This window comes from Eumetopias jubatus, unplaced genomic scaffold (genome assembly GCF_037043125.1).
Source record: "Eumetopias jubatus isolate StellerSeaLion01/CBP00866 unplaced genomic scaffold, mEumJub1_p1.0 scaffold_1, whole genome shotgun sequence".
Classification (NCBI taxonomy): domain Eukaryota; kingdom Metazoa; phylum Chordata; class Mammalia; order Carnivora; family Otariidae; genus Eumetopias; species Eumetopias jubatus.
In genome coordinates, this window is record NW_028274807.1 from 181,174,677 (window position 1) to 181,199,158 (window position 24,482).

General features: G+C 39.8%; 1 protein-coding gene across 4 annotated transcripts in view; it reads right to left on the reverse strand.

The window, feature by feature from the left end:
- Positions 1-24,482, reverse strand: part of MITF (melanocyte inducing transcription factor) — a 215,328-nt gene that overhangs the window by 28,446 nt on the left and 162,400 nt on the right. For all 4 annotated transcript variants that reach the window (XM_028110370.2, XM_028110369.2, XM_028110372.2 and 1 more), the window contains 3 exons: positions 4,329-4,556; positions 3,182-3,265; positions 890-985 (listed from right to left, as the gene is read on the reverse strand). In XM_028110370.2, coding sequence (XP_027966171.1) covers positions 890-985; positions 3,182-3,265; positions 4,329-4,556 — 408 coding nt within the window. The remainder of the gene's footprint in view (positions 1-889; positions 986-3,181; positions 3,266-4,328; positions 4,557-24,482) is intronic.

Sequence of the window (24,482 nt, forward strand, 5' to 3'; positions counted from 1 at the left end):
CCCTTCACCCTTGGTCCCCTGTGGGAGTTAGTCTTTTAAATACAGGTTATTAAAGAATATGACACTCTCATGGCATTGCTCTTATAGAAAACAAAAAAAAAGATTGAACAAGTTATTCAAAGCCTACCAAGAAGTCCTGACTCTGACACATCGAAGCTATGTAATCCTGTGTAAGACCAGCTAACCTTTCTTAATCCTAAAAATGAGGGCAATGATACCACCCCAACTTGACTCAAAGAATTATTGCAAGAATTATTGCAGAATCTCTAGATTTAGAGAATTATTACAAGGACTAAATATGATCTATAATAAGACTTTGGTAAAATGGAAACATAAGACACCATTGTAAGGAGTGAAAAAAAAAAAAAACCCAGTAGGGGCAAGGCTCCAAATTATAGAGAAAAATAAGTTTAATAAACCACTGATTTATTAACCAAAATCAGAATAAATTTTGCTATTGAAGAAAGGCAAATCGAATGTCAGTCACTCCATTACTTATTAATAGTAGGTACTGCCTTTAGAAGCTGCATTCGTTTTTCAGGCCAACTAGAATGCTACTGTAAATAGTACCATCTATAGTATTCCCCTTGGCAGCAGTGTACTAAGCTGGGCATTAGATGTCAGGGGGAATTGGAAGGCCTAACTTCCTATTGAAAGTGGACTTGGACTCCAAGGGAATGTAGAGCTTTATCATGGGGTTACTGATAAACTCATGAGAAATTCTTAATTTCTGATGTCAAAGTCACTTATTTGTGATCCTGAGATAATTCTTTTATTATTAATAAATTTCTCAATCAATCACTTGCAGAAATAAACTAAAAGTTCAGGAAAAGGGAGAGAACGCTGGAAATATATCAAGATTTTCTTAAAAAAAAAAAGTCATCAATACCGTATTTGCCATTTGCAAAGCAGGATCCATCAATCCCAGGATTTCTTCATTATAACTTGATTCTAGGCTAATGATGTCATCGATTACATCATCCATCTGTGGGAAAAAGGGCAATGTAAGAGAGACAAACATAAGCAAAAACTGTGTAAAACCACCCAAAGAGAGATCCGTGGTCTTTTCTTACCCTAAGCACTAAAGCTCTTCAGTTAGATGCTAAGAAATTACTGCCCTCTTCTTCCCAAATAGGAACATTACTGAAGGTCACGGACACTAACAGGTGATAAGGATGACATTTGCAACCAGCACTTAGTGAGGGATTACTAGGTGCCAGGCACCAGGTTCAGGGCTTTTGATGGGTTAAATTATTTCCCCTCTCAGAATAACTCTATCGGTGTAGGTACTATTAGTATATCAATCTGCCAGGTGAGGTAAATGAGAAGCAACTTGCCCAAAGTCATACACAGAAGAGGGTTAGAGCCACAACTTGAACCCATGCTCTCAAGTGCTATGCTCAACTGCCTTTCCCAAACAGGAAAGATGAACCAGAAAACCTCATCTTGAATGATGGCTGCCATTTCTTTTTTTTTTTTTTTTCTTCTCAAGACTATACCCCACAGCCTTCCTAGACCCTCCTTGCAGTAGGACAACCCAGATAGTAGTTCAGACCTTTGCTCTCCTAGGGACGTAGGGAGCACTGTGGCTCTCAGGCAGCTGGCTAACCCTGCACTGATCCTGCAGTGACTTGTAAAATAAGTTTCTCCTTGTACAGCTGCCAGTGTGCTCGGTACTCCCCAAGGACTACACCAGGACGAAGTTACCATTACAGTCATGGAGCTGACATTCCCACTAGATCAATTTTATTCCTGAAGTACCAAAACATCAGTTATGATAATAAACAACAGTGATTACATGTGCATTGCAGCAGTTGCAAAGACAAGGTTGTGAAAACATTTCTTTGTAAACACCTGATGTATCTGAGCTGGTTGGTGTGTGTGTGTGTGTGTGTGCGCGCGTGTGTGTGTGCACACACACGTGCACCCATGCTTGGATCTAAATAGTGCTTCACAAGTACACAATGAAATCTCAAAACTCAGAGGAATGTTCCTTTATGTCTTTTTACCATTTCCAATTAAAGGGGACAGGATCCAGTGCCACAGGGCTTGGAATCCTCATTCTCCCACGTTCTGTACTAGGGACAAAGCCTTCCATCTTTAAGAGCCTCAACAGGCCAATCTGGAAAATGGGGTTAAGAATACTCATTGCCTTATTGGATTCTTGTGAGATTTCAGGATAAACCATATAAAGTGCTCATAGAGCCATGGCTATATAAACACCCAAAAAAATGAGGGTTATTAAGTGACCCCCCCAAGAAGAATAATTGCAGGTCAGTTTTGAATAACTGCCAGTAGTTTATTAAGTTTCATTTCTAGATACACCAGTTTTGTTTGTTTGCTTTCAAGAGATGATTTTCTAATTGAGTTGAACAGGCAAATGGGTCAGAGAACTTAGGATCGACCTTTCATTGTAAATTTTTTTAGGGAAATAAAATTAGTGGGCTCGGTGTGATAGTTTTTTAAAATAATTTCTTTTTCTGATAAAAAAGAACCACTAATGCAAGTTAATAACAGGAAATATAGAAAAGCAAAAAAAAAGAATTTTTCAATGCTTATTCTTCTTTCTCTTATGTATCTATACACACATTTTAAAAATATGTTGATAAATGTAGCATTATTTATATATTAAATAGGATGTCACAGAAGAATCTCTAATCACTTGGGAAAAATCCATGAAGTATTATTAAATTAATAAAGTTTCAAATGTGTGTTTGATGAGATTCCATTTTATAAAACAATATACAGATCTCTCTCTTTCTCTCTCTCTCTCTCACACACACACACACACACACACACACACAATCACATGCATATTGTGGTTTTACTAACAGTCTACTGAAGTTGCTACCCTACAAATTTGTGTAACACACTGATGATGGTAACTAAATGAAGTACAGCATATTATATTTTATGTATCAAAATGTATGTATTTCAAGCACTTTTTTAATGACTTGAAGCAACTTAGGGAAAGTGCATTTTAAGTTTCATTTCCCTGAGTTATTTAATCATGAGACACTATGAAGAAAATGGCCCTGTTCATAGCTTTCTCTTTTTCAAAAAAAAAAAAATCAATGAGGGGGGAAAAAAACCCTTAAGTCATCAGGAAGGTGTGATGAGCCACAAATATAGATTCTCATTACAAAGTGTTACATCCTTGGGCTGCCGAGTCATTCAGTACCTGCATGCACGATGCTCGTGAATGCGTGTTCATAGTTGGGCATTCGCCTTCCGCCCTGTTTTGCTCTTCAAACTTATAAAATCCCTGCAAAAACACAAGCAAAATCAGCCCATGACTTGGATTTGCAAATGACTTTTCAATGACATGTTCACACGAGGCTGATGGTGCAGCAACAAGATGGACTAATAAGCTTTCAAACAAAGTGGAATCTGACCGAGAAATAAAATAGTGCAGAAAGAACTTCCATCAAATCAGCTTGATAGATGACAAATACGGACAGAGAAAAACAAGACAGCTGGTTTGGGCCCAGGGGAAAAGACTTAGTCCCTCTAGAAATTAAAATTCAGCAACTTCAGAAGAGTCACCTCTGAAATCACATGAACATTTCAGAGTACAGTAAAAACTCCATTAAAATGAGGCTTATCATCTTATAATTTGGAAATAACAGGCATTAAATCACAACTCTCCCCTCAGGTATTTTTATGCTTCAAATTTTGATGCAACAATTAGCTTGAGGTGTGTTTGAATCTCGTCTCCAATCCAGCCTTTACAAAAGCAGATTTCACGGCAGCGGCAATCTTATTACGAAACGGAATTTATCGGCAATTAAAACCTTTGCTTTTCTGTTAAATTCTCAAGTGCTACATTATTCAAATCCATCCATGCACATTCTGTGCTTTTTTTTTTCTTCAACTCAGGGAGAAATAAAAATAATATTCCAGACATTCACAACAAGCGGAACTTCTAAACCGCCTGTCCCACACCTTTTCTATTTTTGCTTTTTTCCTTCTCCACCTTTGCCTTCTCCTCTCTCTGCATTTTTACTGCTTTGTAAATGGAAAGGCATTGAAGAGAAGAGAGCGCCAGGCTCTAACGGAGCGGAAACAGGGTGGGAGAGGAAGTGTCCTTGCCTCCCCGTCCCACTCTGGAGCGGCCAGGTGTCCTGTCCTGAGCCATGACCCGACAGACCCCGGTGACGGCGTGAGGAGGCCAGAGCGCGGCGGCCACACCGCAGAACCTGGGACCAAGGCTGGCGGCGCGTGGGGCCCCGCAGACAGACTAGAGTCCACAGTCAAGTGTGGGAATAATACCCAACAGACATTCATTTAGTGTAAGAAGACAGGAGAGGGGAGGAGACATGAATTACCTCTTTTTCACAGTTGGAGTTAAGTGTGAGCATAGCCATGGGGCTGTTGGGTGCGCTGCTCCCCGGCACTGGTGGCATGACATGATCGCCAGGCTGGTTTGGACATGGCAAGCTCAGGACTTGGTTGGCATGTTTATTTGCTAAAGTGGTAGAAAGGTACTGCTTTACCTGCTGCCTTTGGGCTTGCTGTATGTGGTACTTGGTGGGGTTTTCGAGGTGGGTCTGCACCTGAACATAGCCACGGAGGGAAGAGAAGACAGCGCCGTTATTCGTGAGTTTTGCTCGGCTCTTTTCTCACGCACAAACATGAGATTGGCCAGTGCACCAACAGAATAAATTATTAAGCCCCTGTTATGTACCAGGCACTGTGCTAATGGATTTTGATATTACTGAAGTTTAAAGTCTAACGCTCAGGATTTGGGGTAATACTTTGCCCTGTTTTATTTCCCCGCTAATTAGTTGCACATCTCTTTGAAACCTTGTGCCCTTTTTGCTCATGTCCAATAATTTAAAAATTTGCAACCGTCTGGAGGGCAAAACTTTCCCCAACATGACTGTAAGGGTTTACTGAGATCAGAGAACAAGCTAGAAAAAGGAGCATAACAATTTATTTTACTTTCCTTGGCAAACAGAATAGCTTTCTGTTTAAAAACAACAACAAACCTCCTTAAGAGCCAGCTGTAAAATGGTTGTAGAAAATAAACAGAAACATTCTGATGATTAAATCAACTAGTTGTAGATTAATTCCTCCCACTTTCATTTGGACATGATTATTCAACATTTTAATTAAGATCTTGAACTCAACATAAAAAGCAATTTACAGGAAGCAGTTTCTTTCAAAATGCCTCACACTTACACGTATGTGTTTTTCAAGGCATGACTACGAAGCCACCAGGATCTTTTTCCTCCTTTCTTGTAAACACTAATACAGAATTAAACATGCTTTTTTTTTTAAATCAATGACACTCAATTTAAAGTTACTTTTTCCTTGATAAACACAATTTGATCTTATGAGCTCTGAACAGGAGCTGATGGAGAGAGCACAGCCAGGCACTAGGGGAAAAAAAATACCCTACTAATATTTACTTTGTTCAAAACCACATTGAATTACTTCTTATGGTATCAAACAGTAAACAGCATTAAACTAGTAGACCTGCACTTACTGGAAAGAGTACAATAACATGAAAAGGTGAATTACTCAATTTATTGCATTACATTTCAGACACTAAATATGAATAAGAATAAAGCTCACCTGATAGTGATTATATTCTAGCATTTCCAGCATAACAACGTTTTAGGTGGCCCCAATCCAACGAGAAACGGTAGACTATTCACTCCCTCTACTTTCTGTAATTCTGACTCAAAGACTGACTGGCATAGAGAAGGCACTATAAACAAGGTATCCTGAGACACCACCGGAAACTTTATCACAGAAGCCCAGCTTATAATAACCTAAGCTAATTAGATATGCATGTAAAAAAAAAAACCACCATTCGCACAAGGGGCTTTTTTTTTTTTTTTTGGAAGCCCTACAAGTTTGGTCTTCAATATTGCTATCAATTTCCCCCCCTTGGCTTGACGTCATGCTTTTTTTCATAAATATAAAAGAACCTTTTTAAGTGATGAGCTATCAAAGTCAAACTCACTGTCAGATCAAGGCCAATTCACTATTCATCTTTAGTTCCAGTAGTATTAATAGACAATGGTATTTCTCTTTCAGCAATAGGTTAAGAGCTAGATGCCCCCCTTTGGAGAAGACAGCGCCTAAAAGCTACTATTACACTTAAGACTTTTCTAATGGCCACATAACTCTGTAACTGCCAACTGCAGGAAGAGTGTCTATGGAGGGGTCTCTGTGCTGCACTTTCAAGTTCAGTGGCCTCACCCTGTAACTTGGTCTCAGTTAGCTGCATGGATATGTAACTTGCCTACTGACCTCGCATCAGGAAGAAGGGAAACTATCCTAAACAGAACAAGAAGCACGCACACACACACACACACACAGGACCGGATGTACATTTACATGGAGTATAAGAAACAAATGTCTTCCCAATTTAACCAAGTTGGGAAACATGAAAATTTTTACTAAAAATCTTTTATTATAATTCTTAGGGATAGAGAAGAATAAAGGTTATATGCACAACCGATATACTTTATCTTAGTCATTTATTTATTCCATTATTTACGGTTATTATCACCATCACAATAGACATTGTGAACAAACAGACCTGACTGCCAGCTTTACAAAACTTGTAGTCTGGGGTGAGACAAAAGAAGAAAAAGGCAAACAAATAGATATCTAAAAATTAGGATAAATGGTCAACATTCACTGCTGAAATGGGGAGATATCTTACATATAAAAATTTGAGATTCAGTAATTCGGTCCAAATGCCCAGGAGAAACGAAGTCCTTTAGGTTGGCAATCTCAAATTGTTTCAAATGACTGATCTAACATGCACACAGAGGTTCACAGAGACATTTTAAGCTTATGAAAGGGTCCAGACACGATAATGATGAGGACAACAGACATTACTAAAATAAAGATAAAATGAGGGCAATGGGTGTAATGTGCTTATTTCACTATTAACACTAAAAAAAGAAAGGGCTACACATTTAAAAATAAATGTTAATTCACTGGCAGATCCTTATTCTTTAATGAATTAGAATTTGATGCTTTAGTAAGGAAGGAAGCAACCTGTTCTCTATTCGGCATTGCCAGTGGGTTCTTTACTATATCCAGGTGGCGGTAATCAGAGTGGAATGTATTTTGTCCCTTTACTGCCAATGTCTTTTTAGTTTTCAAATAAGTTAAGTACAAATTGGCTATAAACACCATGCAGGAGGCAGGACATCTCCAGCTGTTTCCAATCCAAACACTGAAAACAGGTAACAGAAAGGAGGAACGTGAGCTCTAGGTAATAGGGGGTGGTGAGGTCTGTGGCAAACTAGAGCACACATGTCTCATCTCAAAGAGTGACATAAGCTGCAGCCGACTGTGGCCATATACGTATACCAACCTAGTCTAGATCTTCCAATTTTGAGATAAAATTAAGTTTCCCAGCTGAAAAAAACTGACACCCAACTATTTGACTTTTCACCCTGCGTGGGACACCTGTGGGCTGGACTCAGTCCGTAAGCCAGTAGAATGTGGTCTCTGCTTCACACCATCCTTGTGGATAATCTCCCTATCTACATTCCCTGAGGGGTGGGAGGGAGCAGGTTCTGAGGGAAAGTTACGGTCAACATCCAGGCATTTCCTGGCCCCCTGGACAGCATGCCTGACAGCACAGTCAGCGAAAGAGTTAAGGATTCAAAACCTGTGTTCGAATTGTGACTTTGCAACTTCACTGTTTATGTGACCCTTTGTAAGTCATTAACTCTTCCAGGCTTTCATCTCCTCCTGTGCTCAAGAGGAATGGTAACTGGGCCTGCATCGTGGAGGTACTGCAGCATTAAATGAAATCACACTTCTGACAGGCTTAGCAATGTATCTGAAAAACAGCAGTTCTCAAACTTTTTTTTTGTCCTAAAACCGCTTTAAACCCTTCAAGTTTAGAGTGTCTACGTGAGTTATATCCATCAGTGTTTAGCATATTAGGAACTAAATCAGGAATTTTTAAAACCCAAGATTATACATGATCATACATTCCATTGGCCGTCAGAAGAATGACATTTTAATGCCGATGAAGCCTTCATAAAACTCTTCTGTGAAGTCACAAAATGAGCATGAAAAAAGGAAAAGAACCTCTCAGTATTATTAAGAAAACAGTTTTGACCTGAAAGAAGCACTGCAAAGGTGCTGGAGACCCTCCGGGCTCTGTGACTTTGAGGACCGTGGATCTAGAACACAGGGGGTGCTCGAGCATTATCACCTCCCCACCCTAGCCATGCTATTCACCACTGTGTAGTCGTGGTGTGTGACACAACCTGTATGTCTTGCCTCCCTCAGCCAGAAGATGCTGGAAGACACTAAACCCTCTAACTTCCTCATAGCAATATTATGAGGCTCTGAAGTCCTATGACAATTTTAAAAGCCACATAAATAAGATTTTCCATGTTCAACCATCCTAAACCATAGCTTTTCAGTTAGTGACTTCCTTTGTGTTAGTTTCTAAATAGCCAATCAAGTGAGCATACAAAGGAAAACATATGTAACATTGAACATCTGTATGATTTCCTGAGAATTTCGGAACAGGGTCGACCTTCAAATGAACTACCCGAGTTAATGAATTTGGAGAGCAAAGTTAGGTATTGCTGAGCACTTGAAGCACAGACCACCAAATAAAGCTACAGTACTTCAGACTCCATCAAAAGATACTATTTTGTTGATATAATGGATATTTCATATAAATAAACTATGTTAGCTGTCTTGTTAAAGTGCAAAACTCCAAAGGCTGTGAAACTCTTCGTCCTTGTTACTGCTACTCTTTTTGTGCCTTTTCCTTTCTTCATTCAGATCCTGGACTGATACCCAGAGAAGTGGAATGGATCACCTTCTGTCACACTAGCTCTACCACTTGCTGGGTGACAATGACAGGTTATTTTCCATCAGTTTCATTCGAAAGAGATTCTGGAGCACATCGGTGTGAGATGGTGCCTAGAGATATTACCATCTTGAGTGACAAAAGAATTCACTGGAGGGAAAAAAAAAAATTCCCATCTAAGGTCCACGGTTCTTCTATTCCCTCTACTATTTGCAAACCAGAATGTAAATAAAACTGGGAGAAGATTCCCATAATCCTTTTAGCTCAAAAATTTATTTTTTTTTTTAACACGTCAAAGGAAAGTTCAGATTTCTCATTTTATGTTTAGGGAGACAATGTGTCCTATTGCTCATTAAGGTCAAGAATCTTAAAGGGATTGTAATTCACTCGATTGCTATCCACTACTGCCCCCCACTACCAGTCTTTTATATTGTTTTCTTTTAATGACAATTTATAGAAATGGTCAATTATGCAATCACCATCCCTGAGAAACATGGTAAAACAGAAAAAGCTAGCTTTCTTAAATGACTTGGGCCAAGTCTTGTCCAGAGTCACATTTGACAGTTGCAGGGATCTTTTCAGTTCCACAACTGTAACGTTACCCCTAAAGAAACCTCAAGCCCAAACACACGTTTTTCAGACACTTAGTCATGTGCTCTGTGCAGACTGTACAAAGGTATCCTCAATAAAAAATAAGGATGAGGATATGAATGCTGACCTAAGAGAGAAGAATCAAAATGGGATGCAGACGAAAAGCAAAACTAAAGAAGACTCACATAAAGGAGAGGTACAGGGGATTAAGGCTGATGAGCCCAGGCCCCTTTCCCTAGCATGGGGGTTTGCCCACCAGCCCAAGTGGCCCGCTCCTTATTTCCGTATGGCCCGTAAACTAAGGATACATTTTACTTTTTTTTAATGGTTGGAAAAGAATCAGAAGGAGAAAATTTCATGATACATGAAAATTATGGGAAATCCAAATTTCAGTGCCCATACATAAAGTTTTCTTGGCACACAGCCACGCCCATTCGTTTACATATTGCCCGGGGCTGCTTTCCCCATGCTGGGCGGAGGAAGATGGGTAGAGCCTGCCTGGCCGCCGGGGCCTCAAGTACCTCCTATCTGGATATTTACAGAAAATGAGAACCTCTGCTCTGTAAGAAAGTCTCACCTAACTGGAGTTCGGCTTTCTTCTTAAACAGAAGTCTTAAGAAGGAAAGGATGAGGTGACTTTTCTAAAGAGAAACAGTATATATGTAGATATAATTTTGTAGTTGTTCCACCAAACATTGTCTAAACCGGGCAAGCAGCCGTGTAGGAACACAGGGTATGCTTAGTTATCCCCATTTTAAAGATAAACAGAAATTCTGAAAAGACAGCTCGAAGACATGCCGGGGTTGAAATCAAACCAAAGTCTTCATCATTCCGTCCCCAGTGGCGACTATAGAGTCACCCTTCGCCATTGACGGATTTTGGTCTAGGGCTTTAACTTAGTTAAGGGGGGGAAGATAAAACTAGGTAAATCCAGAGGTGTACTCACATACTCTATGTGTGCACACACAAATATATATAAGTTTATATCCCATTTCTTTGGTCTGTATCCTTTCACACTACTTCCTCTCATATCACTTTGTAGAATCATCAGGCTTCTGAACTCAGAGACAGGAGTTATAAATATGTACAAAAGGAGAGGGTGGTAAATCCCATTTTTCTAAAATTTTGATGTGTTAATAGAACACACCAGACGAGCTTTACCAAAATTCCTAATAGGTCTTTTATCCTTAGCTGATGACCTATAAAACAGTGTGTTTATTATAAATATAAACCACAAGGTGGGCATGCTTTGGGTTTACGACTAACAATATTTAGTAGTCTCAGGAAAAAAAGAATATTATTTTAAGTAAATTCCTACTATATACATTATCTTTTCTCTCTCAGACTAAAATAAGCCAAAGGCCTGAGTATAAAAAGAACATCAAGTTTTTATCACATCCAAATAGAAATGAGATTTAAGAGTGGTAACTGTCTGCCTGCAGAGTATTTATAATCCCAGAATAAAAACACCACTTTCAGAATCAAACTCCTATGAGAGAAGCAGCAAAACCCAATAAATGTAATGCATTACTCACTTTAATAGAAAACTATGCATTTACAGGTCCTGTACTATGAAGATTATATCAGTCATTATGCATGGGTATGTCATATTAAACAGCAAAATTTTAAAACATATATTAAAAAGAATTAGCATTCATTCACTCAAAATTCTCTACCCTGTGCCAGACACCGCATTTTATACTCACTCCAAGCTTAGGTCATTTAAAAACAAAACTAAGAAATCACCTGGATAACCACATAAAATTTTCTCGAAAGCCTCTTCATGCAGTTAAAAAAAAAAAAAAAATCATATGATGATAACTGATTGAATCCAGAAGGAACTACAGAAGAAATCTGATCTTGATAGTTTTAACCTCTTATTTTGAGTCGCTGCTGTCTGAGACTATACCCAATTGCCTCCATGCCATATACATCAAGAACTAAATATAGGTTTGAGTGCAAACCTTAATGTGTATATAAATCACCTGGGATCTTGTTAAATGCAGTGTGATTCTGTAGGTCTGGGGTGGGACGAAAGATCCTGCATTTATAATAAGCTCCCAGGGGATGCCCACCCTACTGATCCATGGACCACACTACACCTTCAGCGTAGGGTTGTAATATGTTCTCACCTGGATTTCTCCCCAAAAAGTGATATGTTCATGATTCATTCAATAAATATTGCTTAAGTGCCAAGCAGATGCCAGACAAACCCCCTCATCTCACACAGGCTGTTCATTAGGGAAGGTCCTGCAGAGAAGGTGACAGTTAGGCACAGGCCTGAAAGTGGGGAGGAGATGAGCCAGGCAGACTGGTGGGAGGACCATCCCAGCAAAGTGCAAAAGTCCTAAGGTATGAACAAGCCTCGCCAGCTCCAAGAACAGCAAGAAGGCTCTTACTACACATTCCTCACCTGGCTTCCAATTTAGCACATGCACCTAGTTCTCCTCTTACCTCTTTCATCATTTCTTCTCAGTCTCCTTGGCCAGTTCTCTCTTCTGCTCTTAAATGTCAGTGTGTCCCAAGGCTCAGAGCTTGATTTTCTCTTTGGACTTGCACAGCCCCGGAGAGCTAACCCAGTCTCAAGGATTTCAACACTCAGTTCAGGTGTCTCTGAACTCCAGATACCTCCACCTGCCTATTCCATAGCACCGTTTGGAGCACTGCAGATATCCCAAATTTCACATGGTCATCACCCCCTCCAAACCAGCTCCTCCACCATCTTCTCCATCTTTATAGGAAATTACCTTTTGTTTTTCTTGTAGGGCAAAAAAGTGGTCCTCAATGGTTCAGCCTAGCTGCACATTCAAAAACTGGTCATCTTTTGACTCCTTTTCTTTTTCTTCACACCCTCTATCTAATCCATCAAGTACTGGCCCCCTCTCCAGAATATATCCAGAATTTAACTGATTTTCACCACCTCTACTGTTACCATCTGATCCATGCCATCATCATTTCTTGCGTGGATTACCAAAAAGTCTCTGGACTCTTCTACTGGCTTTTGTCTGTGCCCTCTTGCAGTCTATTTTCAACACACCAATAGACTGATCCTTGTAAAATATGTCAGATCATGTCACTACTCTGGGAAAACAAAAAACAAAAAACAACCCTCTGCAATGGTTCCCTATCAATCACCGAAGGCGGGGGGGGGGGGAGTACTTACAATGGCCTATAAGTCCCTAAACCAGTGCCACCCCTCAGTCTCGGGCCCCACCCCAGACCTAATGAATGAAACTCTTTGGGTTGGGACCAGAAATCCATGTTTTACGAAGCTAACGAGGTAGATTCTTAAGCACATCAAAGTCTGAAGACCCCTGCCCTCTTTGCCTACTTCCCACTCCACCCTGGGATCACGACCTGTCTGATCTTATCTACCACAACCATCCTAAGAGCTTATTCAAAATCCCAACCCATGACCCACTAGTGCTCCTGATCCCCTTTGTACAGAACATGGCCTGGCACATAGTGGGCACTCAGCAAGAATGTGGTCCATCAGTGAATGAATGGAGTGGCTGTGGCCGAAGGGCATGAATGTGGGGGGGAAGAGAAGCTAAGGACAAGGAGTCAGACTGTGGAGGGCACTGTAGGGGTTGAAGGCTAGGATTCTGAGAGCCTCTAGAAATGTTCTAAGGAAATGGAGAAGTGACAAGAACGCTCTCTTCCTGACTAATTCAGGAAACTCTAGAGGAACTAAGTATCCAGGCTAGGTAGTGATTCATAGCCTGCCTCCCTACTCTGAGAGACGAAGCCTTCCTTTCCTCTTTAGGGTCTTCCCAAAGACCGTCAATTCTTAGAGCTCTCATCTATAAGGTCTAGGGTCCTGAGGGTCTAGGACACATGGCCAGGAGCCTGGAGATTTGCCTCCCTGTCTAAACCATGTCACACCAGAAGTCACAGTTAAAGCAGAGGTCCCCAAGCATGTGGCCCATGGGCACAGTTCACAGATGGGGCTTACCATTATACTCAGTATTTAATTAAAAATTGGGAATTTCCACACAAAATTTTGGAATTCTGGTTTCTCTGGATAAATCGGAAGATCTAGCAACACTGAAGCACACTCTAGCGGGCCAGCAATGGACAGAGTGGAATGGCGCTTCCCTCTTTGGATGGGCCACTTGCTTCTTTTGTCAGCGTTCCACCATTCCTCGTAGCCACGACAGTAGCCTGCTCCACTCATTAATCTCCCTGACTCCCGAAGGCATCTGAGCTGCAAACTCTACTTATCCTTTAAACACTCCCCATTCCCAGGGTAGTTCCAAATCTGATAGAATGGGTAGCATATATATGCGTACAAGCCACATTAAAGGAACAGTCTTATGTGATGGGGGAGAGAATATAAAATAAATTGGAATAACCTTAATACATAAAATAAACTGATGTAAACTTTTTTTAAAGGTACATGCACACCCATTGAGTAAACAGTCAAGCACTTTTCTAAGGAAATCAAAAGATACAGGGAAAGGTTTAAGTACAAGGATGTCCATCAGAGCATTAACCCCAGCAGGAATGGTCAAATTGCTACCCTAAAGCCTACGGTCTGGTTTCATAAGTAGTTTATGGGGATATGGCCATGTCCATTTGTTTGCATACAGTCTGTGACTGCTTTCAAGCTAGACAGTACTAGAGCAGAGTTGAGCAATAGACCTCATGTCCCCCAAAGCCTAAAATACTTACCCCGTGGCCCTTTACAGAAAGTTTGCCAACCTTGGGCGCCTGGGTGGCTCAGTTGGTTAAGCGGCTGCCTTCGGCTCAGGTCATGATCCTGGAGTTCCAGGATCAAGTCCCGCATTGGGCTCCCTGCTCAGCAGGGAGTCTGCTTCTCCCTCTAACCCTCCCTCCTCTCATGTGCTCTCTCTCTCTCTCTCATTCTCTCTCTCAAATAAATAAATAAAATCTTTAAAAAAAAAAAAAGAAAGTTTGCCAACCTTAAATCTGTAACAACAGCAACAACAAAATGGAACAAAAATCTAACAGCAGGCAATGGGTTAAATTAATTATAAGATGGCCACATGAAGTTCAGGGTTCCCCCAACCTTGGCCTAGGGCCAGATACTTCTCTGTTATGGGGCTGTCCTGCACACCGCAGGATCGTCAGCAGCATCCTTGGTCTCTACCCAATAAGATGCCAGTAGCACCTTCCCTGCAACACCCATTGTGACAACCAAAAATGCCTCCAGACATTCCAAACATCATCGGGGGGGGGGGCGGGGAGCAAAACAGCCCCCCCGTCGAGAACCACTGCATGTAGATGGATACAATGCAGTCATTAAAATCCATATTTTACAAAACAATTTAATCAGGGGGAACGTTCAGAATGTACAGAGGAATCCAAAGCAACTTAGAAACACTATATACACTGTGATCCTAAACTGGTTTAAAAATGTTATACATCAGCATAGACAAAAAAAGACCAATTACCAATCATTCAGTGATCTTAACCATGACTATTCTGGGATGATGAAATTATAGGGGATTGTTACTTTATTGGGGTTCCCCCCATATTTTCTATAATCCCTGTGGCACTAATTTTGTAATTTAAAAAAATCTACAAATTCCACAAAAACTAAATTCTGTGGATCTGGACGAATAAAAATATATTCAGGCAGACTTCCTCTACTGAAAATTTTGCAAACAATACATAAACCCATGAAGTTGTTATATAATGATGAAATCTGTCTCATTTCAATTTTCCCTTTAAATACTTGATCAGATTAAGAGGACCCTGTTATTCATGAAATTTTTAGTCCAACATTCAAGCCCCGACAGTTCGAGTTTGTATAATATTTGACACATTTTTATGGTTTGGTAAAGGGCTGTGATTACGTGGTCCAGTGATACCCTAATAATAACCCATTGTAAGGGCTGGCCACTTCTCCCCCTCCTAACAGGAGCTGTGAGCGCAGCACTCCACGTGCTATAACTTTTCAATCTGCCCCAGTTTAGCACTGCCTCAGAACTGCAGACGCCTTTTTGTCTTAGTATTTCCCCCCCCAAAATGCCCCCATTGTTTGCAGTTTATCGGGTATTAGAGATCATTATGGCACAGGCAGCAAAACTCCTTTTCATAAGGACCGGCACTCTTAAGAAACTGGCAGTGGTCAAGTTTGTCAGAGATGAAAACATTGCCCTGGGCTTAAGCAAAAGGTCAGTCAGAAATGAGAGCTGAAGGCTGCCGATTTGAAGGTCAAGTCCACATGGGCTGCAACTGGCAAAAAGCAGCCGCCTCCTAATAACACAGACTTCAGGGTCCATATCATGAGACTGGGGGGTCTCCTGGTTTTTGAGGAACTACATTGTCTTAAATTCCTAAGACTCGTTGCCCAGATTATGGGACAAGGAAAACCTGGTTTGGAACAAACCACCCCACGGGAGTGCTTTCAGAGCATGCGGGGTGCTGTGCTGAGCCCCTCAGAGGCAGGCACGCGGATTCTACCCCCCTTTACCTACTCAGGCGGTCAGGCAACCAGCATGTACACAGGCACTGACTGAGCGTATGGAGAACAGCAACTACAGCTGGGCTCCTGGCCCCACAACAAAGCTATTTAAGTTGGGGAAGCAGAGACAAATGCGATGGAAACAAATCGACAAAGAAAGAATTTCGTACAGTGACTCAGTGCACTGCAGACAATAAAACAAAGTTATTAGGAGAAAAGGCTGCTCGATGGTGGTGACATTCCCGCCTGAAGCCTAAATGATGGGAAGAAGCCAGGTATGTGGAGAAGCCGAGGAGCTGAAATCCCGGGTGAGAAGCAGCCGGCGGATGGGAGAAACAAGGATGTCAGCAGTAAGAGTCCAGCGGTGATGGAGCCGTGACCAGGTCAGCGTGTGAACTAAGACAGCCAATCGGGACCCCCTGATTTGGGGTTTTGTAGGCTCTGTGAGGAATCTGATTTTTCTTCTCTGCTACTTCAAAGAAACCTTTCTTTCTTTGGAAGGTTTTAAGCAGAGAAGTGACATGATCGGATGAACATGTGTAACACAACACTCTGGGGCTGACATAGATAGGAGGTAAGAACGGACATAGGAGGAATAACTCGGAGGCTCCTGCAGCCCCATATATGAGAAAGGATAATGCCTTGGACTCAAATATTAAGATGCCATTGGGTATGAAATAAAGGTTACGGGGTCTTGTGCCTGGCTTGCATCAAATTTAAGAAAAGCACATACGAAGAACTAACAACAACAAAGAAGACTTTATACAATGCTCTGAAATGTCTCACATCACCAATAAGAAGTTAGTATAAATGATGCATATAGTTATAAAATATCCCCTATAGACCTGTTTGGGGCCCACAAGCTAAGCGTATGGCCAGCTGTCAGAGTGCAGTGGAGAGAACCGATCTACTATTGTTAATATCTGGCTGGAATTTCAGATAGACCTGAATTCAAATCCTAGTCAAGTTGCTTAAATGCTTTGAATCTCAGTTTTCTATCCGCAAAAATGGGATCATGGATACCTACCTTGTAGTTGCTGAGCTTGATTTGTGTATGTGACAAAATGCATGAGAAGTGCTTAACACGAAATAAATGCTCAATAAATTAATACTAAATAAATTAATACTAAATAAATACTCAATAACTAATACTATTATTGTTAGCCCTGGATTTTTTGCTTTCCCATTCTAGGAGACTGGTGTTAGGTCATTTAGCTCATCTATCTCAAAAAAAAAAAAAAAAAAAAAGGCAAAGCCACCTTGAAGGAGTAGAGAGGGCAGAGGGAAGTGGGGGCCATGTTCAGCCTCTTCCAGGCAGGATTTTATGTCCTTCTCTTTAGCTGACTCAAATATCACAGATGGACACTAAGGGCAGAAGTGGATAAACAACAATCTTAGTGCATGGGACACTTGCTGGCTAGAGTATCTTATGGAAGGCTTTTGTGAAATTATTTCTCTCTTCTACTTTCCAAATCGGCTAGCTCAGTCACTGGTTCTTAAACTGGGCTTCAGGAACCTGGAAACTCCTGAAAATTGCATGCAAACTTCTGAGGTGCATTTTTCCTAGGAAGAGGTCTAACAAAAGAAATAGGTGAAGATGAAATTCTGTTTAGGATTTACAAGGGAGAGGGAGGTATGTACATGAAACAAGATGAGCCCTGAGTTGTCATTGTTGAAGCTGGGGGATGAGGATGTGAGGGGTCCATTACATTATTCTCTGTTTTTATATGAGTTTGAAACAACCTATACACGTTCATGCACAGCATACATATTTATGAATTAGGTATTTTCATGTGGACTCATTTTTTATCTTCTTTTCCTATAAAAAGGCGAGTCTTATGGTAACATATTTACTAAGCAAGCGCTTGGTTAATCCATCAACGTATCATAAGGATAAATGCCTGCTTTTTTTTGCTTGCTCTTCTGGCCTTATGCCCAAACTTCCTTCTCAAAGGGCTGATTTTATGTTCTGTGAATTGGTCGTGGATTCAGTATGGTCCATGCCATTCCTCTGTGATGGTGTCAGCCTGAGCAACTCTCAGAGAAACATCTTGTTTACAAAGTAATTCGGATCTGTCCATGAAGTGTTCTCACTGATCAAAGCAGGAATGTGTATTTTAGCCACAAATAAAACATTTATTTGCACACAGGGTACAGAACTGAATTCATATTGACCTTTTCAGATCAAAATCAGGACTACCTCTTTCAAACAAAATGCCCAATGATCTGTATTTATGTCAGATAAAAAATACAAGCAACTGAAGCTAAAGTTTATAGAGATATTTAGAAGTTGTTTTTATTCATTAAAAAACATTTGCAAAAAAATGATTCATCATACTCTACAAAGCAAATTCTAAGAGGGGTTTTAAATCTGCCATATATATATATATATATATATATATATATATACACACACACACACACACACATACACACACATATATATAAATTTATATAAGTGGGGTACACTTACTATAAAACCAAAAACTGTGATAGCCCTGTTTGGATTTTTGTGTGTGACAAAAACAATGAATAAAGGAAGTGAACACGAAAAGGACAAAATACTCCTTTGGGAAAGAGAGGTGAGAATTTTAAAAGGTATAAGAAAATGGGACTATACTGGGACTTCTCACAATGAGGATAAAGAATTAAAAAGTGACACTGAAGTAATGATTAGCACTTACTATGCAAAGGGATTTTTTTCTAGACGTTTTCAATGGATGTGCTCATTTCATCTTCACTCCAACCTTATGACGTAGGTAGGAGCTGTCATTCCCATTTTAGGGAAGAGAAAACTGAGGCTTTTTCCTAGCCACGAGACTAAACACTACCAGGTTATGAGTTATCTATAGAATTCATATTTCAACGTAATATTTCTGGTTTTGATACTGTACAGGCAGCCTCTGTAATAACTACTTCTCTTGTGTACTTGCTTTCACGCTTTTGTCATAAACAGGCCTCTCTTTAATATTCGATCTTCACCTGGGTGGACAGAAGGCATTTAAACCAAAGCTCTACTCAGTTCCTAAGTGAACAGATGCAGGCACTCAGGCCAACAGCGGGTCAAAGAAGACAGGACTTTACAACAGAGAAAGTTAAAGAGAACATTTGTTATGGGAAAACTGCCTCAGGACTCTGAGTAATTTAAGAGTTGATGCTTTTTCTTTCTTTTCCTTTTTCTTGGGGGGTTGGGGGAGTGTTGGGGGGGGCCGGCAGGCAAACAGAATCTTCCAGACTCAATAGGAATTTTGTTAACCAAAAACATCTAAGTATCATGGGGTTTTTAAAGGAAAGATTAAACTATTGTATGATATAGTAATTCTTTTATGAGAAAGAAAATGGGCCACTGTATTATAGAAATGCCAGTTGCCATATACCTAATTATAAACTGTTATCAAAATAGGGAAGAAGAGAAATGTGCAGATCACCCTTTTGTAAAAAAGACCCACTGCACTATACAGTTTGGATAAAGACAACAAAAAGCAATGGTTTAATCAGTCCCCAAAAGTCTATATATTACACGCAGTAGATGGAAAGAAAGCCCTCAATATGAAAGAAAATCCCTCATTCCTGTCCTCAAGGAGCTTACAGATGTAGGGTTGTGGTAAGGGTGGGAGGAAAGGGACACCCACACACAAATTTACACCTAAGGTGCCCCTACCCTTTAAAACAGTGGTTCTCAACCACGGGTGGTTTTGCCCCGCAAGGAACATTTTCTGGTTGTCACAGCTGGGGGTACTGGGGTTGGGGGCGTGGCTGTGGACACCCAGTGGGTAGAGAGTGGGGATGATGCTGCACATGGTATGGTACACAGCACAGCTCCTCACAGGAGAGAGTTACCTGGCTCCAACATTGACAGTGAGAAGCCACAACCAGGAGATGTGGTGTCCCCTGCCAGCACCAACCCTCTCAGGGGTAGTTTCAGGAGACAGCAATGAAACCAGTCAAGGCACAGCAAGGGCATAGATACCCCATGAACCACGATGTGCTTCCTCCTGGTATCTGAGCCCTGCAGTTAGGCAAGAGTCACTTCATATCCCGTCTTGACATGCAAAGGACAACTTTTTAGTTAATTGTAAGGAGGAGGAAATGTCATCACAGTAAATAGCTTAATTCAAAACCCTTCATATCCTGCACCTGGGTGGCTCAGTAGGTTAAGCGTCTGCCTTCGGCTCAGGTTTTGATCTCAGGGTCCTGGGATCGAGTCCCGAGTCGGGCTCCCTGCTCAGCAGGGAACCTGCTTCTCCCTCTCCCTCTGCCCTCCCCTACCTTGTGCTCTCTCTCACTCTCACATAAATAAATGAAATCTTAAAAAAAAAAAAAAAAACCCTTCAAATCAACTACATAGTAATGTGGGAAGGAAAAGTTAACACTGGAAAACGGAAAACCATCAATTCAACACAATAATAAACTGGGCCTAAAGCTACGCAGGAAGAACGTGGATGATTCCAATTATTTAAAAGCTCACTGGGAACCTGCTTTGAGGTTTCTGAACATGAACTGAGTACACTATCGATACCACGGAGTGCCATTCACAAGTCCCTTCTGTCCGATAAAATACTGAGTAAAGGAACATGCCAGTACTTGTAAACAAAGCCATTCGCTAGTGCTTAATTTTACATAAGTCTTCCTTCCCATCCTAAACCGTCAACAGCAAAACAACCACAGTTCCTTATCTATTCATTTTCTACAGCTTAAAGGAGAAATTATCTTTTTTTTCCCCTAGTTTTTGGGGAGGGGGTGGGTTTTTTTTTAATATTTTTATTTGAGTATAGTTAACACACAACATTACATTAGTTGCAGGCATACAACATAGTGAATGGACAAGTCTACAGGTTATGCTATACTCACCCCAAGTGTAGCTACCATCCATCACCATACGGAGCTATGACAATATCATTGCCTATATTCCCTATGTTGAGCCTTTTATTCCCGTGACTTATTCATTCCATTACTTGAAGCCTGTATCTCCCAGGCTTTTATCCATTTTGCTCATTCCTCCACCCCCTCCCCTCTGGCAACCATCAGTTAGTTCTCTACTTATAGATCTGATTCTTTTTGTTTATCCATCTGTTTTTTTAGAGTCATATATGAGTGAAATCATATAATGTTTGTCTTTCTCTCTCTGACTTATTTCACTTGGCATAACATCTTCTAGGTCCATCTGTGCTGTCGTAAATGACAAGATTCATCCTTTTTCATGGCTGCATAATATTCCACTGTGTATCTTTTTTCACTATATTTTAAGAATTTTCAAAAGTCATTAATTTATCATTTTGCATGTGACACACAGACTTTATTTTATAATTTCTTTTAAAAGTACAAATGGAAGTGTAGCAATGTTGATAACTGTTAAAGATAAAGAATGGCAGAGAAAGCGTCAAAGAGTCACACTGGGCAATTCTTCCCACTTTCATATATATTAGAAATTTCCATAACAGTTATTAAAAAAGGGAAAAAAGTTGGGGCGCCTGGGTGGCTCGGTTGGTTAAGTGACTGCCTTCGGCTCAGGTCATGATCCTGGAGTCCCGGGATCGAGTCCCATGTCGGGCTTCCTGCTCAGCAGGGAGTCGGCTTCTCCCTCTGACCCTCTTTCCCTCTCGTGCTTTCTCTCATTCTCTCTCTCTCTCAAATAAATAAAATCTTAAAAAAAAGGGAAAAAAGTATAAATAGTTCTTACACATGCACACATATACACACACACACAAATGTGGCCTTGTATGTTTACATAAAATAATTTAATCCTGTTGACTTCAATGGCAAATTCTTTGTGGTCTTAAAGATTCTAGATCTAGCTTTATTTTGCTATCTGCCTCCCCATCATCTACATTTTAAAAAAAATCTGCAAAATGCTCAGAAAGGAAAAACAAAAAACTCCCTAAATTTGTAGAAATAGCCCTAACTAAACAATATCCTTCCCACAAAGTGTCTCAAATGTCTATAACAGACAAAATCACCCAAATGACTTTAAATGGACTCTATCTTTTAGCAAAATGACAAGAGGTTTCAACTGCCAAACTGAAGCTTCTTTGTATTATGTGTTTTATCTAATTAGCACTCTAGGAAATGCATTTGTGGTGACCAAACGTGAGGATTCCCTTCTCTTCTACTGACCTTAAAATATGGAGTGATGCAGTTACACCTTTAATATAAAATAGTATGTGTGTGCAAGAGAGAGTTCTTTCTTCAAGTAATAGAAATGATTAAGGAAACGCGTATAATAAAAGGCCAGAAAATATAATAATTTTGGCTTGTTTTCCTTTAGATAGAGCATGATTGTTTACTTAACAATAAGCCATATCATTTTCCATATTCAACATGGTCATTGGAGGGCATGAGAATGAGTTATAATACAATGTTCACCCTCTCTGTTCAGGGAAAAATAATTAGGGAAGAAAATTAGCTTCTGCTGAGCATCTCTTCTATGTCAGGCATAATACAGGCCTTTAAATACATTAATCTTATTTGATGCACCCATGAGAGGTAAGTGCTCTTGCTCATCTGGTCTTATAGATGAAGGAAACAAGAGCAGAGAGGTTAAATAACCAGTCTTATCTTACCTGCTTGCTCTTATATAGTGAGATATTTAAACCTTAGTTTGCTGGGCTCCAAAACCAAGTGAAATATCCAGGGTACATTATGGCTTCACTTCTCAGGAGTGATCAGTATCCTGCTAAAAGTAATATGGTAAATATGCTTATTTGAAGACCACAAAAACTGTTACCACAAAAAGGAGTGCACTAGAGAAAATTCACCGAGGGAATTTTATTGAATTATTATCGTCTTCAAGCCTAGGGACAAAACAAAAGTTTTATGACTTTTCTTATTAAAAATGTAATATATGTAGTTGAAGATAATTTAAAGAATAAAGATGAGCAAAGGAAAAGAAAAAAACATATCACAAATAATCCCATACTGAGAGATAAATCCTGAAAGCATGATGGTCTTTATCTTTCTATAGGTCAAAGTAGAATTGTAATGTGGTCATCAGGCAATGTTAGCAGGACTAGAGCAAAACTTATCGTGTTCAAAAAGAGCAAAGGTTCCATCCTTCTTTCCTCCATCTTTCCTAAAGGGGGATTTATACATATCTCTAAAACAGAAAACATACTCGCTAACCTACCCACCAAGATTATGTACGATTACACTCAATTCGATCTCTGAAAGTAGAGTTCAGATTTGGATTATTAATTTAAATTACATTTTACTATTCCTGACTCTTTACATGTTGTAGGGTCCCCATCCTAGAGAATACTTGGGGCTATAATTAGCCCTTTGCTAGGTATCAAGGAAGTAGAAATGGAGTCATCAGTGTGAGGAACACAAGGAATGTGCTGTAAGGAGAGACTTACTGCTGAAAAATCCTGTGCTTTCCCCCCAATCCTTCCACTTTTGCTACGCTGTCTTTTCTACATCATGCCATAAGTGCAACCACCCTCACCCAAGACAGCATTACAACCTATATTGGGCTCAAAGGCTAATGACGGCAAAAAAAAAAAAAAAAAAAGATGGAAACTGTATCAAGTCAAATATCCCCATATTTCAAAGGCAAGAATGGTGAATAATACCTAAGCATTTTCCAGACCTGAGTTCTCAAACTATGTACCCTAATCTAAATGCCAATAACTTAAATATGCACACATGAGATTCTTTTGGTCATTATTCCCAGAAACAATCCATTGAGGTTTTTCGAAAGCATCCACACATACATTTCCATATTATAAAACCACCTCCTTGATGGAAGCCCCTTGACAGAGAACAGACTTCCTTCTTATTCTTGTACTCTAGTACTTAGCACAGTGTCTGGTACGCATGAGACATGTAATAAACACATCTCAAATGAACAAGTGTTGATAAGAGAAATTCACAGGAGAGAGCAAGTCTTCTAAAGATTCAAAATGGTAGACTGACAGATTTACCAAAGAGGCTGGCTAATAAATTATGGTATCATTCTATGATAATACCATTTAATTCTAAAAGAATCCACTTGTAAATACTGTAATTGACTCAGAACATCCACAAAGTAAAGAGAGTATCATTCTAATAAATGTAATTCTGATGAAAATGGCATGTTTTACTTTCAAAAAATATTGAGGCAAGTGTTGATAGTCACAAGGTAGCCATAAGCTTATTATCATGCACATCAAACTACCTCATCTCAATACAGGGTATTTATTATTAGGTCATGTATTTATATTCCTAATATCAATTTTAAAAGCAGTGCTATTTAGTACATGTTTGACTAACAAACATAGCTTGCCTATGCCTGGCTGGCTCAGTCAGAAGAGCATTTGACTCTTGATCTCATGGTCGTGAGTTCAAGCCCCATGTTGGGTGTAGAGATTACTAAAAAAAAAATAAATAAACTTAAATAAAATACTTTAATAGTTCAAACAGCCTCAATTTTAACTCACTCAATTGTAAACCTATAAAATTTCACATCAGAAGGAGTCAGAAATGTGTCTACATTTAAATCAATTACAGAAAGGTATAAATTAAATATATTGATTTCTTATTAGAGAATGGACAGTTAATAAGATACAACATCCAGATGCCAGAGCTTTAGATAGGAACATCTTCACCATCATCTTTCATAATAATAAAAATGTATCAGCAACCTCCAACATTAGAAGAAATGGCAAAGAA